Source organism: Platichthys flesus, chromosome 5 (assembly GCF_949316205.1).
Source record: "Platichthys flesus chromosome 5, fPlaFle2.1, whole genome shotgun sequence".
NCBI lineage: Eukaryota > Metazoa > Chordata > Actinopteri > Pleuronectiformes > Pleuronectidae > Platichthys > Platichthys flesus.
Window position 1 is genome coordinate 28469946 of NC_084949.1, and position 14471 is coordinate 28484416.

The 14471-nt window shown below is 47.0% G+C and overlaps 2 protein-coding genes across 4 annotated transcripts; both read left to right on the forward strand.

The window, feature by feature from the left end:
• LOC133953202 (protein NLRC3-like) lies at positions 1 to 3155 on the forward strand. Its single transcript, XM_062387005.1, has 4 exons — positions 1 to 200; positions 301 to 420; positions 877 to 1079; positions 1311 to 3155. Exons 1-4 carry the CDS (start codon positions 157 to 159, stop codon positions 2897 to 2899), a joined length of 1956 nt encoding a protein of 651 aa, XP_062242989.1. The 5' UTR covers positions 1 to 156; the 3' UTR covers positions 2900 to 3155.
• A 4649-nt stretch (positions 3156 to 7804) lies between these two features.
• LOC133953617 (mucin-5AC-like) lies at positions 7805 to 14040 on the forward strand. Of its 3 annotated transcripts, none has more exons than XM_062387623.1 (6): positions 7805 to 8412; positions 9138 to 9189; positions 9310 to 9367; positions 9921 to 10009; positions 10155 to 10532; positions 10962 to 14040. In XM_062387623.1, exons 5-6 carry the CDS (start codon positions 10446 to 10448, stop codon positions 13401 to 13403), a joined length of 2529 nt encoding a protein of 842 aa, XP_062243607.1. In that variant the 5' UTR covers positions 7805 to 8412; positions 9138 to 9189; positions 9310 to 9367; positions 9921 to 10009; positions 10155 to 10445; the 3' UTR covers positions 13404 to 14040. The 3 variants fall into 3 exon arrangements, with proteins under 3 accessions (XP_062243607.1, XP_062243608.1, XP_062243609.1); XM_062387624.1 differs by lacking the exon at positions 7805 to 8412 and having other exon boundaries at positions 8451 to 9189; positions 10155 to 10315; positions 10405 to 10532; XM_062387625.1 differs by lacking the exon at positions 7805 to 8412 and having other exon boundaries at positions 8451 to 9189; positions 9921 to 10532.
• The last annotated feature ends 431 nt before the right edge of the window (positions 14041 to 14471 follow it).

The following is a 14471-nucleotide window of genomic DNA, read 5'->3' on the forward strand; positions in this document are numbered from 1 at the left end:
GACGTTTTCAACAGATAAACATTGAAACTGGTGTGAAAGATCATTTCACTGTGTTCTGCTGTAAACTGAGCACAGAACCAGAGGAAATAGACCAGACCTTGAATATCTAGAAGAGCAGTGTGGCCTGAACCACAACTGAGCCGCAGCCGGTGCAACATGGACGAGGACACTTCAGAGCAAGTTGGACCCTCACACACAAAGTAAGAGACCTGCTACAAACATGTGAAGCTCCAAACTGAATCCTCACAGAATGAACCAGTGAATGATGTGTTCTGAATAAAAACATGTTTGTGTTTGCAGAGGTCAGGACCACAGACTGAGAAGAGAGTCTCCAGGGTCCAGCTGTCTGTCTCTGAAGAGTGACTGGTCCATGGGACAACCTCCACTCTTCAGTAATGAACCTGGACCCTCACACACAGAGTAAGAGACTGTTTCTACTGGGACCTGCTCTGAAGAGGATCTAGTCTCCTCTAGTGTGGCCCCTGCATTAGGACACAGCTTCATTGAAGTTGGTGACTAATCTCTCAGAATCACTCAAAGAGCTCAGACCTCCACCAAGAACCAACACGCTCCTTATGAAACCACTTTGAAATCCACTAGAGACTCATTTGGATTTGGATCTGCACCAAATTCCACACACTGGTAAACATCAGTCCTCTGAACATGTCTGTGAAAAAGGACCCCCCCCCCCCCCCCCCCGATCTGGTTCACAGACCACAACCTTCAACCAAATTTACTGGTAATCTGTTGTTTTTGATAATCCCACTAACGAACCAACCAACACACAAACATACTGGGTGAACACAAAACCTCCTTGACAGAAGTGATGACAACCTGTGACTGTGACATGTGAGTTATCAGGACATGTCTTCACAGGGAGAGGAAGAGGAGTCATGTTTCTGAGGAGGAGCAGTCGTCCTGCTGTGCTTCGTGTCAGGACGTCCTGAAGGATCCAGTCTCCACCAGCTGTGGACACTGGTTCTGCAGACAGTGCATCACCTCATACTGGGACCAGTCTGGTTCTTCAGGAGACTCCTCCTGTCCCCAGTGTGGACAAAGATCCAGAACAGGAGCTGGAGGTCAGACAGCCGGTCAGAGCAGCACTGTACATGTGTCTGCTGATGTCTTCACTTCTGACAACAGCACATGTGGTTTTATTTTGTTCCTTCATACAGCATCAACATTTAACATCGTTAGAAAAGCACAAAGTTAAAAAGCTTTTATTTTCTCTAGTTTTTCTGGATCTGATGAAAACAATCAGCAGATTCTCAGATTCTCTGTCTCTCACATTGTTTCTTGTCTTTCAGCAGATCGTGGTCTGCAGGAGGTTTCAGATGAACATAAGCTCAGTGTGAGGAGGAGATGTGAACATGTGACTGAAGGAGGTGATGAAACAGGAAGTAGAACCCTCCTCAACAGGATCTACACTGAGCTCCACATCACAGAGGGACAGAGTGAAGAGGTTAATACTCAACATGAGGTGAGGCAGCTTGAGACGGCTTCCAAGAAGAAGATCCTCCACGACACTCCCATCAAGGTCCAGGACATCTTTAAAGCCTCCACTGACCAGCAGAGCAGCATCAGAGTCGTCCTGACCAACGGCGTCACTGGCGTTGGAAAAACCTTCTCGGTGCAGAAGTTCACTCTGGACTGGGCAGAGGGTTTAGAGAACCAGGATGTGGGTCTGCTGGCTGTGCTTTCGTTCAGGGAGCTGAACCTGGTGAAGGACCAGCAGCACAGTCTTCTCACGCTGCTCCATGTTTTCCATCCAGCGTTACAGAAGCTCACGGCAGAGACGCTCGCTGTCTGTAAACCTTTGTTCATCTTTGATGGCCTGGATGAAAGCAGACCTTCTCTGGACTTCAACCACAGGGAGCTTGTGTCTGAGGTCACACAGAGGTCATCAGTCAACGTGCTGCTGACAAACCTCATCCGGGGGAATCTGCTTCCCTCGGCTCTCGTCTGGATAACCTCCAGACCTGCGGCGGCCAATCAGATCCTTCCTGCATGTGTTGACAGGGTCACAGAAGTACGAGGCTTCACTGACGCCCAGAAGGAGGAGTACTTCAGGAGGAGATTGAGTGATGAAGAGCTGTGCAGCAGAATCATCTCACACATCAAGACGTCCAGGAGCCTCCACATCATGTGTCAAATCCCAGTCTTCTGCTGGATCAGTGCTACAGTTCTGGAGCACATGTTGACCACAGACCAGAGAGGAGAGCTGCCCAAGACCCTGACTGACCTGTACTCACACTTCCTGCTGGTTCAGACAAAGAGGAAGAACAACAAGTACGGTGAGGGACATGAGACGACTCCACAGCAGCTGACGGAGGCTGACAGGGACGTTCTCCTGAAGCTGGGGAGGCTGGAACTGAAACATCTGGAGGAAGGAAACATCATGTTCTACCAAGAAGACCTGGAGCGGTGTGGTCTTAATGTCACAGAGGCCTCGGTGTACTCAGGAGTTTGTACTGAGATCTTCAGAAGAGAGTGTGTGATCTTCCAGAAATCCGTCTACTGCTTTGTTCATCTGAGCGTTCAGGAGTTTCTGGCGGCAGTCTACATGTTCCACTGTTACACCAAGAGGAACACAGAAGAACTCAACAACTTCTTGGGAACAGATGAGGACACAGACAGTACCTTCTACCTGGATGACCTCCTGTGGAGAACCATGTATAAATCCCTCAGCAGTACAAATGGTCATCTGGACCTGTTTGTTCGCTTCCTTCACGGCCTCAGTCTGGAGTCCAACCAAGAGAGTCTTAGGAGGCCTGCTGGGTCGGACAGGGAACAATCCAAATATCATCCAGAGAGTCCTAGGAGGCCTGCTGGGTCGGACAGAGAACAATCCAGAGATCATCCAGAGAGTCATCAACAACCTGAAGGAGATGAAGAGTGATGACATTTCTCCTGACAGAAGCATCAACATCTTCCACTGTCTGACTGAGATGAACGACCACTCAGTTCATCAGCAGATGAAACAGTTCCTGACGTCAGAGAACAGATCGAAGGAGAAACTCTCTGAGATCCACTGCTCAGCTCTGGCCTACATGCTGCAGATGTCAGAGGAGGTTCTGGATGAGTTGGACCTGAAGAAGAAGTTCAGAACATCAAAACAGGGTCGACGGAGACTGATCCCAGCTGTGAGGAACTGCAGGAAGTTTATGTGAGTCCAGACATGATAAATAACATGTTCAATCAGTGTGTGTGTGTGTGTGTGTGTGTGTGTGTGTGTGTGTGTGTGTGTGAGTGTGTGTGTGGGGGGGGGGGCGTGTTTGTATGTGTTTGTGTGTATGTGTGTGTGTGTGTATGTAATAAAGTTATTATTATTATGTCCATATTCATTATCATTGTTCTCATGTACATATGAGAACAACTAGATCAGATGTGGAGAATGAAATGTGATCACTGTGCTGGAGTTTGAGGATTCAGACATTCGAACTTGTGGGGTCCAAGGGAGGTTACTGTATATCCTTTATATATATATATATATATGATCAAACAGCACAGTGTGAGGAGACGATCACTGAATCACTGACGGTTCCTTGAAACTGAAAAAGCAGGAAATATAGTTTCTTCTTCTTTGTGGTCAAACCAGAGTTCCCACTCTGCGTTTGTCCTCCACCACCAACCAGTGCAGTGTCCGTCCCTCCAGGTTCCTGACATGTTGACTTCACAACAACATGAGGTCACTGTGACCTTTGACCTTGAAGACATACTTGAGATATCATGTTCAAGAGGACATGAACATGTTCTGTGACCTTGACCTTTGACCTCTGACCCCCTGAATCTAATGAGTTCCTCTGTTAGTCTGAATGAACGCTTGAACCAAACCTGAAAGGATTCTCTTGAGGAGTTTTAACAAAGAGGGGATTTACCAGGGTGAGGGTCACATGATCACGTTTTGTATGAATATTGTGTTTTCTGATTTAATTCTCACAGATTTGATATTTTCTTTAATTACAGACTTGGTGGTTGTTTCCTCTTAGAGACTCACTGTGAAGTCGTGGCCTCAGCTCTGAAGTCAGACCCCTCACATCTGAGAGAACTGGATCTGACTAACAACAACCTGCATGATTCAGGAGTGAAGCTGCTGTGTTCTGGACTGGAGAGTCCAAACTGTCGACTGGAGACTCTGAGGTCCTTAAATCCTTCTTCACTTTTCAGACTTTCTTTCTTATTGGGTCATTATTTATTTAAATTGTCTCAGTTCTGCTCTGCTCGCTGTCCCTCAGTCATCTGTCACTCACCCAGCCTGTCAGTCACGTCCACCTCATCAACTCCATTCACCTGCACTCACCTGCTCCTGATCACTAAGAAAGTGTCAGTAAATAACATGTGGACTGAGGCCGAGCACTCGTCCTCCTCAGGTTTTCAAAATAAGACACATTCTTATTGAAACACGTTGGACAGTTGATAAGTATAGAAACAAACAGGAAGTGACATCAGGAGCCATCCCTACTTTAAACAGTGTTTAATTACACAAACCTGCTCAGTGACCAACACACAGAGAAGAAGCTGATGAATGAAACAATGGTCCAACATGTCTGATCTGATATTTATCTTCAGGTCACAGACTGGACTGAGGTCAGCAGCATGTTGAGAGTCTGTGTTGACATGATGATGATCCACAACAACAGGAGGACACATTCTAATATTCATATTTCTTTATCCAGGTTGCATCACTGCAGACTGACAGAGATCAGCTGTTCTTCTCTGGCTTCAGCTCTGAGGTCAAACCCCTCTCATCTGAGAGAACTGGATCTGAGAGACAACGACCTGAAGGTCTCAGACCTGAAGGAGCTTCTTGATCTACAGCAGAGTCCAACCTGTCGACTGGAGACTCTGAGGTCAGTAGATGGTTGGAGTCAGTCCACGCTGCTTTCATCAGTATTTTACTAAACACAGTCAGTATCACAGATCCAGGGTCTGTGCTACCAAGCAGGATTTGTGGTTATCAGGTTAACTTCAGGTTTAGTTTTTTCAGTTCTACGAAGCTCGTCCACTTCTTAACCAGGTAAATCACCATGGTAACTTCTGATGACAGCTAACCTGCTCCAGGTTCAGTTGGAGATCAACCCGTATAGAAGCTCCGCCCACTGACCACAGTGACTCTACACTGTTGTGTGGTGCACACTCTCCTTAAAGGGACGGATAAGAGAAGTTTAAATCAACGTCTGGTTGGTTCAGTTGATCTCTAACTCACCCAGAACATCTCAATGTCTCCAGACTCATCCTGTCCCCAAAACACCAGAGGACCTGGAGACAGGTCCATGTGTGTGTCCTCAGAGTCAGTGAGACATTGTGTGTCCTCAGTGTCAGTGTGTGTCCTCAGAGACAGTGAGACAGTGTGTGTCCCCAGAGTCAGTGAGACATTGTGTGTCCTCAGAGACAGTGAGACAGTGTGTGTCTTCTTGTCTTCCACTCGTCTTGTTAGTGAACAACAGATTCAGATCTCGTGACCTCGAGTTATTATGTCGTGGTCACGTAATATATTTTTACCAGATGCCACCAGAGGGCGCTGTAACTTGCTCCACCTCTGAACAGGACTGAAGTCCCTGCTGCTCTTTCTACTGGATGAGCTGCATCACTGACTCACAGCTGATGAAGTGAGTCTCTGTGACACTGATGTCTTCTTCTCTCAACAGGTGGAGGTGGACTGACTGTAGGTGAGTGTGAAGAGGACAGTGTGTGTGGACGGAGGCTGAGCTGTGTCCTGAGGATCCAGAGGCTGAAGCAGCAGCAGCTTGTGTGTAGTCTCCAATCTACACAACCCCTAATCTGCATGTGTTTGTGAGATGAAGCCGGAGCACCTGGAGAAAACACGGGGAGAACATGCAGACTCCACACAGGAAGACCCCATCTGAACCGGATTCAAACCAGCAACCTTCCTGCCCCGATTGTGTTTATTCACATGAAGAATGTGTTTATTGAAATGACACAACACAAGCAGAATATATAAACCCTCTATAAAGAGTCACATCCAGTGTGTTTAAGTTTGTCTTTATTATTGTCCACCTTTGTCCCTCAGTGTGTCTCCATGTGTGTAGAACCACATTCTGTATATGTTTGTTTATGATCTTAAAGTTCCTGGATTCACGTCACAAATTGATTTAGTTCAACACAAAGTTCAACACATTGAAATCACTTTGAGTTTAAAATCAGAGTTTTGTCTTTGACACAAAAGATCAAAACTCTGGACTTAAAAATGGGACGTTTTCATTTGTGCATCAGGTGCAGAGCGGTGGTGGCTTTTCTACTTTTGACCCACAGGTGGCGCTGCAGTATAACAGCAGCACATCCCAGTCAAAGCCTTTATATTCAGTCTATGAGTCAAACACATGGATCATTTCCTCTGTGACAAACCAGATGTAACGAGAAGAAAAACATCTCAGAGAGAAAAGTTCTGTTTCTACTTGTCTCTGCTTTAATGCTCAATAAACATCCTTCCACCGACTTCACTGGAATCATGACTCAGCTTTTCTTTCCTCTTCAAACAAACTGGTGGAAACATCTCCTCCTTGGTGCAGGTAAAAGAACAAAATCACCAGTTTGACATAATGGAAACCAGCAGAAGGGGGGGCACTCAAAACAGGTCAATCTGAGGAGGGCTGTTTCAGACAGGGTAAAAAGGTGCTGTGTTAAATGATCCTTGTGGTATTTTAACCAAAATATGTTCCAGACATTTCATTAAGACCCCAAGGAGCCATATCAACTGTGGTGAAATGGGTATAACATGTCCCCTAAACATATTTAATAGAAAACTGACCCGAGGACGTTTTATACAAACCCTAACCCACTTAGTGGAAAAGCTTGTGATCGTAATGAAATTCTACATCTGATCTCAATATAAACAGCCTGACAGCAGATCAATACATTTATTTATGATTCTTTATCAGTTGATTTCATTCATTCACCAACAAAACCATTTAGATGAAAACACAAAACCTGTAATCTCTCTCTCTCTCTCTCTGTGGCGGTGTTGTGGCTGTAAATGAGCGGTTTGTGCGATTTTGATATCTTTATTGATAATTCTGATTATAGTTATATAGTGTATTGTTGGTTATAGTGTTGGTGGTGTTGCGGTGTACACGGAGGAGGTGTTAGGTGGTGTGTGTGTGTGTGTGTGAGTGTTTGCAGTCGGCCGCGGGCCGGCGTGCTAAACGCCATGGACCTCGCCAGGTTAACCCGGAAGCACGGTATTAAAATTGCTCCGGCGTTCCCGTGCTCCGTGGAGGAGTGTAGTCTGGCCGTGGGGGGGCGGGTAGTCGGCAACAGCAGCGTGAAGTCCGCTGCGAGGATGAACAACGCGGTTGTCATTTTCCTGGACAGTGTAGAGAAGGTGAACACGGTGGTGGTGAACGGGATTGAAGTGAACGATGCGTTCGTGTCTGTTCTGCCCCTCGCCACACCGGCGGTAAAAGTGACTCTGTCCAACGTCCCTCCGTTCATAAGAGATGAGACGTTGTTGAGAGAACTAGTGAGAAAGTGTCCTCAGGATGCAAGTCCCCGCTGTTAAAACACGTGGTGTCCCACAGAAGACATCTCTTTATGATTCTTAATAACAGGACTGAGGATCTGAACCTGGTGTTCAAGATCAGAGTGGAGGAGTTTGATTATGTGTTTCAGCTGTGGGAAAGAGGGACACCAAGCAAAAGGGTGTCCTCAGAGAAATAAAACAGCTGACACTCAGGAGCAACAGGAGGTGCACATTCAAAGCAGGATATCCACTTTTAGATTACAGTTTTTACAGAAGTATCTCGTAGGTCCACAGGATGTTGTTTGGAGACAAGTGACCAGCAGCATCCTGAGGGAGACAACTGGGCTGGTTTCAGACATGCCACTGGTCTTAATGGATTTTAAGCTTTTTAAACTGTATGGATTATCTACTTTTTATCAGCCACTTTTAAGACATGGAACTTTTTTAACTGGAATAGCTGGAACCCACAAACTCTCTGCACTGGCTTTTAGAAGAGCCGCTGGTCAATGGAGCCAGGCTGGATGTCCAGAGCAGCTCCACACCAGGCCTCACCAGCATGCTGTGCACCGCCGGAGCTGTGACCCTGAGGAGTATCATCGACGCAGCAGGTCCTGGACTAACAGACATCCCGGCGGTGGCGACCCTCATCGGGCAGGGGTCCAGGCGACAGGCTGAACACATTTTAAATGAATGGATGAAAAGACTCACGGACGAGGAGGTGAAGATACTAAAGGATTACTCTGATGGAACCGGAGTTAGGAGTTAGGTTTTAATCCAGATCTGGACGGGCTCTCAGGACCTTTTTAAATAAAACAGACTGGAAACAGGTGGAGCTGTACACAGCCAAAGGAAGAGCCATCTGTGAATGTTGTGTTTTAACCCTGAATAAAAAGTTCTCTCACTTCTCACTTTGGAAGCCAGGAAGGGTAAAGGTAAGGAAGTTGTTCTTCTTCTCCCATCATTGAAAACATTTCCCAGGCTCATCCAGGTGTTAGCCTCAGGCCTGTTCACGCTGCTGCCAGCTTCAGTTGAGGAGGATGCAGGTTTGATGTGAACAGACACTAAAGGCGTTTGTCACGCTCAGTTAAATGAAGAACAAAACACAGGTCACTTGTTTGTTTTAGGTTCTAACACCTTCGGGCTCAGCATTAGATTAGATTTCTTTATTTATCCACACAATGGGGAAATTCACTTGTTACAGCAGTGATAGAAAAACAGAATTAAAGTAACAGTGTCGAAGCACTGTAAAAAAAAAATACACTTCTAAAACTACACATAATAGGAGTATGAAACAAACAACCTGCAAAAACAGACACTGTACAAAAAGCAGGTGCTGGGGATAAAGTGGAATGATGTTAAGTGTTATTGTAATGAAAATAGAAAAATATGAAACAGTAGTGACCATGATACAGAAAATAATTAAAAATAATTAGAAAGTAAGTGACCATAATATAAATAATACTACAAGATAGCATACTGGAAAATACGTGGAAAGAGGAAGGAAGTTGGTGTGTTTAACAGTTTACATTTATCTTTCTCTTAAATGAATCTGTCTTTATCTCAGACTCGTCTGTGTTGGAGGTAGACATGTCTGTGATGTGACTGAGTTTCATCTTGTGAACATTATTTATCTGTGGAGGTTTTTATTGTTGGTTAGGGTTAGTGGTGGTCGTGCTGGTTCCAGTGCTGGTCTGGACTCTGTGGACGAGGTAAAACAAATTCATCAGTTCACCCTCTGCTCTTTTACTGTCAAATGTCTTCAAACACTAGTTTCAGTGTTATGAAGTTCATTTGATAAAATGTTGTGTTTGTTGTTGTTTTCGATCCAGGATGAAGAAAACTCTGAGCTTGAAATCAGAAGTGAATGAAGCTGTGGAGATGATAGAGGTGAGAGACAGTGAGGCCAGAAGAATGACTCCATATCACTGTTTTCATCTCACTATGTTAGAGAAAGAGATGAAACATTAACTTGGATCAGCTACTTTGTCTGAATCTGCCCCAAAATGTAAAAGGTTCTTTCCATTGACCGTATATTAAAATGGACGTAGACTCTGGGTCTAGAAAGTGAAGTGAATGATCCATTTAGAGTGAAATAGACCAGAAAGCACTGCAGGCATTGGGGCATGGATACTGTGTGATTGACAGCTAGTACTGGGTGCAGGTCACTGGTTTAAGTGGGAGGGCAGTGTCCTTGGGCCCTGAGTCAGGCTCCACCCCCACTCCTTCAAAATGGCAGCTCACAAACCAATGGGTGACGTCACAGTGTGTTGACACAAATGGAAATCAGTTAGTTTTTGTGTAATCCTGCTGATGAACAAACAAACCAATGGACGGGGGGGCGCAACAACGTTCAAACTGTTTTGAATGAACTGTGATTATTTGCAGGTTTCATGAATAAAGTCCAGTGAGGTTTAATATTTTCTCATCTCTCCCCCATCAGTCACACAACTGTCCTGAGTATGACGACATCGCTGCTGCAGCACAGACAGAAGACACAGAGGAGCAGGAAGACCTGGTGTGAAGCCTCAGGTCAGAGCCACTGGGACAAACACAACCAAGATGGACGACTTCAGAGACATTCAGAAGTCACTCTTTATTGATTATTGAATAATTATAAAGATAGTTGGAGTTTCACAGCATCGTTCTAACCACTGCTGACTTTTGTCTCACGCAGCTTTGGTAGCTGTCAGGGTTCGACTCCCGGCTCAGAGCGGCCGGTCGGTCAGCCCTGCCGCAGCCAGGGGGAGTGCTGGAGCCCCGCCCACAACCAAGTGTCGCCCAGAGAGCAGCTGCACTGACGTCACCTTCTCCTTCAACAAGGACGTCATGGCAAAGGTCAGTCAGGTCACAAGGCCATCACGCTGCACTGGGCAGCAAACGTTTGATACCTTCATGTGATAGTTGCTCATGTGGCGCGTCCACAGGGTGTGACGGGGGAGCGGGTTTGCCGAGAGCTCAGGACCCCATGAGTTGTCCAGAACCTATCGTCGGACTCTTCCATCTGGACCTGCAGCCCTCGCTCAGCACCAGCAACCAGATCCATGTTGTCATCGTGAGTCAGGACCCCCGTCCGAAACGGATCCTAATGATCATAATCCCAGTTTGATTTCCACTTACACCTCAGACTTCGTTTTGAAAATAGATTCATAAATAGATTAAACGTTACAGCACGAAGCTTCCAGGCAATAAATGTGATTTTGCTGCTTGGTTCAAAGAGAGAGAAACTACATTAAGACCAAGAGAAGAAATCCCAACACTGGTTTCCTGTTAATTTTCGTATATTGATTCTAAAATCCTTTTATTGGTTTATAAAGCCCAAACGGCCTGACTGACTGGTTTATGAACCAAAACCAGTTCAATGAAATGTCTCTGATGAATCCCAGTGAAATTCATTCTTAACTTTGGAAATTCTAACAGAAATAGTCTTTAAGTCAACGTCCACTCACTGGAGTTGTCCCCTGACGTCCACTCTTCTCTCCAGACCTCCTGGGCCCTGGCTGGTCTCTGTGGTGATGGACGTCTGGGTGTGGTCGGTTGCCTCCATGTTGTGATGGAGCTCGAGAAGACGGAGGAAGCCGAGCGTCCACTCTGTGGTCAGCACCCAGGAAAACAACGCCCACCAAACCACCATCAGCTCCTCCTCCTACTCCATCATCAGCATCTCCTACTGCTCCATCATCAGCATCTCCTACTGCTCCATCATCAGCACCTCCTCCTGCTCCATCATCAGCACCTCCTCCTGCTCCATCATCAGCACCTCCACCTGCTCCATCATCAGCATCTCCTACTGCTCCATCATCAGCACCTCCTCCTGCTCCATCATCAGCACCTCCTCCTGCTCCATCATCCGCACCTCCTCCTGCTCCATCATCAGCACCTCCTCCTGCTCCATCCTCAGCACCTCCACAAGGACCAGAACTCTGTCCACTATGTGGTCAGCACCCAGGAAAACAACGCCCACCAAACCACCATCAGCTCCTCCTCCTGCTCCATCATCAGCACCTCCTCCTGCTCCATCATCAGCATCTACTACTGCTCCATCATCAGCACCTCCTCCTGCTCCATCATCAGCACCTCCTCCTGCTCCATCATCAGCACCTCCTCCTGCTCCATCATCAGCACCTCCTCCTGCTCCATTATCAGCACCTCCTCCTGCTCCATCATCAGCACCTCCTCCTGCTCCATCATCCGCACCTCCTCCTGCTCCATCATCCGCACCTCCTCCTGCTCCATCATCAGCACCTCCTCCTGCTCCATCATCAGCACCTCCTCCTGCTCCATCATCAGCACCTCCACCTGCTCCATCATCAGCATCTCCTACTGCTCCATCATCAGCACCTCCTCCTGCTCCATTATCAGCACCTCCTCCTGCTCCATCATCCGCACCTCCTCCTGCTCCATCATCAGCACCTCCTCCTGCTCCATCCTCAGCACCTCCACAAGGACCAGAACTCTGTCCACTATGTGGTCAGCACCCAGGAAAACAACGCCCACCAAACCACCATCAGCTCCTCCTCCTGCTCCATCATCAGCACCTCCTCCTGCTCCATCATCAGCATCTCCTCCTGCTCCATCATCAGCACCTCCTCCTGCTCCATCATCCGCATATCCTCCTGCTCCATCATCAGCACCTCCACAAGGACCAGAACTCTTTCCACTATGTGGTCAGCACCCAGGAAAACAACGCCCACCAAACCACCATCAGCTCCTCCTCCTACTCCATCATCAGCATCTCCTACTGCTCCATCATCAGCATCTCCTACTGCTCCATCATCAGCACCTCCTCCTGCTCCATCATCAGCACCTCCTCCTGCTCCATCATCAGCACCTCCTCCTGCTCCATCATCCGCACCTCCTCCTGCTCCATCATCAGCACCTCCTCCTGCTCCATCATCAGCACCTCCTCCTGCTCCATCATCAGCACCTCCACCTGCTCCATCATCAGCATCTCCTACTGCTCCATCATCAGCACCTCCTCCTGCTCCATTATCAGCACCTCCTCCTGCTCCATCATCCGCACCTCCTCCTGCTCCATCATCAGCACCTCCTCCTGCTCCATCCTCAGCACCTCCACAAGGACCAGAACTCTGTCCACTATGTGGTCAGCACCCAGGAAAACAACGCCCACCAAACCACCATCAGCTCCTCCTCCTGCTCCATCATCAGCACCTCCTCCTGCTCCATCATCAGCATCTCCTCCTGCTCCATCATCAGCACCTCCTCCTGCTCCATCATCAGCATCTCCTCCTGCTCCATCATCAGCACCTCCTCCTGCTCCATCATCAGCACCTCCTCCTGCTCCATCATCCACACCTCCTCCTTTTCCACCATCAGCACCTCCACAAGGACCAGAACTCCGTCCACTATGTGGTCAGCACCTAGTAAAACAACGCCCACCAAACCACCATCAGCTCCTCCTCCTGCTCCATCATCCGCACCTCGTACTGCTCCATCATCAGCACCTCCTCCTGCTCCATCATCAGCACCTCCTCCTGCTCCATTATCAGCACCTCCACCTGCTCCATCATCAGCATCTCCTACTGCTCCATCATCAGCACCTCCTCCTGCTCCATCATCAGCACCTCCTCCTGCTCCATTATCAGCACCTCCTCCTGCTCCATCATCCGCACCTCCTCCTGCTCCATCATCCGCACCTCCTCCTGCTCCATCCTCAGCACCTCCACAAGGACCAGAACTCCGTCAACGCCAAGTTCAGGAAGTCAGACACCGGGAGCCAATCAGGCATGGCGAGGTGGACAAGAGGCTGCAGAAAGGACGGTTCCCCGGGGCACCACCAGTGTACTTACTGGTAGATTGGGAGGAATGCCCCCCCCACTCTTCCAACAGGCTCAAAACTCGGGTCGTACAAACAGGCAGCTGCAGTCACAGAGCGTCAGCGGGGCGGAGCTTATCGTATAACTAACCAATCAGACACTTGAAGACAAATTATTCATGGTGAATGTTTTGTATTATTGTGTGTAAATAATTTTGTACTAATCATTATGTATATTTGATTAATTAACTTAATCGTCAAGAGCCTTCAGATATTTCCTTTATTATCAGTTCCGAGTTGGCAGCTTTGTAAACTGAAGACTTTGATATTTCTATTTTCATAAACACCCTAAGTGTTCTTTGAAGAATAGTTTATTTTCATCCGTTTGGGATTTATACATTTGTCTGTTTGATAGCGTGTACTTGGTATGTTTCCAGGGTCGTGTGTTGTATTGTACATGTGTCCCTGGAGGCGGGGCTACAAGTGCATGGTCTCTGTTTACTAAGACTTTGCTTTTGCTACTGAAAGAATCACGTTCTTTGTAATAATTTATATTGTTTGACGAGTGTAAAATATAAGAACAGGCTTTGAATCCTGTTTCCATGCGTCTGTAATAACAGAATCAAACCTGTGACTGAAGTGCTGCAGAGCCGTCATGTGACATGCTTCCTGCTGTTGATTGGAAGTTACACGGCTGGGAAACCATCTTGGATTTTAGTCGCCAGCTCCTTCATCTTTTAACTTCAGTTTCTTTTGGACCTTGGAAAATTAAAGTCTTTGTGATGTTTCTGGCATTACTGTGTTTTTTTTTTATGGTTGTGTATTGTTCCAAGCTTGCTGAATTAAAGGGATAGTGTAGAGTCCACAAAACAACTAGGAGTTCCAGTTGAAGTAAACAGTCTGATTCGTCATACATAACTTTAAGCCTTCATGTCTCTTCTAACCCTAACCCAACGCGGCTCCAGAGGACGACGCACTGAACGATCATCTCCGAGTTCCTCCTCCAGGTTCACAGGACCAGAACAAAGCTTCAGTTTCTCTGCTCACAGTTGTGGAACAAACGAGGACCTGTGGTCTGATGAAACTTTCATCAAATCAGGGTTGAAAACGATTCTCAGCGATTCTTAACCTGTTTTGCTTTGGTGTCATTTGTATTTGATTGGACTATTTTGTGTACTTGCCTTGTGTCTGAATGATGCTAAAGAAAAACATTTGCCT

Coding starts and splice junctions, on each gene's coding strand:
- LOC133953202 (XM_062387005.1), top strand. CDS start 157: ATGGACGAGGACACTTCAGAGCAAGTTGGACCCTCACACACAAA. Junction 421..876: donor CCTGGACCCTCACACACAGA/GTAAGAGACTGT, acceptor ATGTCTTCACAG/GGAGAGGAAGAGGAGTCATG. Junction 1,080..1,310: donor ATCCAGAACAGGAGCTGGAG/GTCAGACAGCCG, acceptor GTCTTTCAGCAG/ATCGTGGTCTGCAGGAGGTT.
- LOC133953617 (XM_062387623.1), top strand. CDS start 10,446: ATGAGTTGTCCAGAACCTATCGTCGGACTCTTCCATCTGGACCTGCAG. Junction 10,533..10,961: donor ACCAGATCCATGTTGTCATC/GTGAGTCAGGAC, acceptor TCTTCTCTCCAG/ACCTCCTGGGCCCTGGCTGG.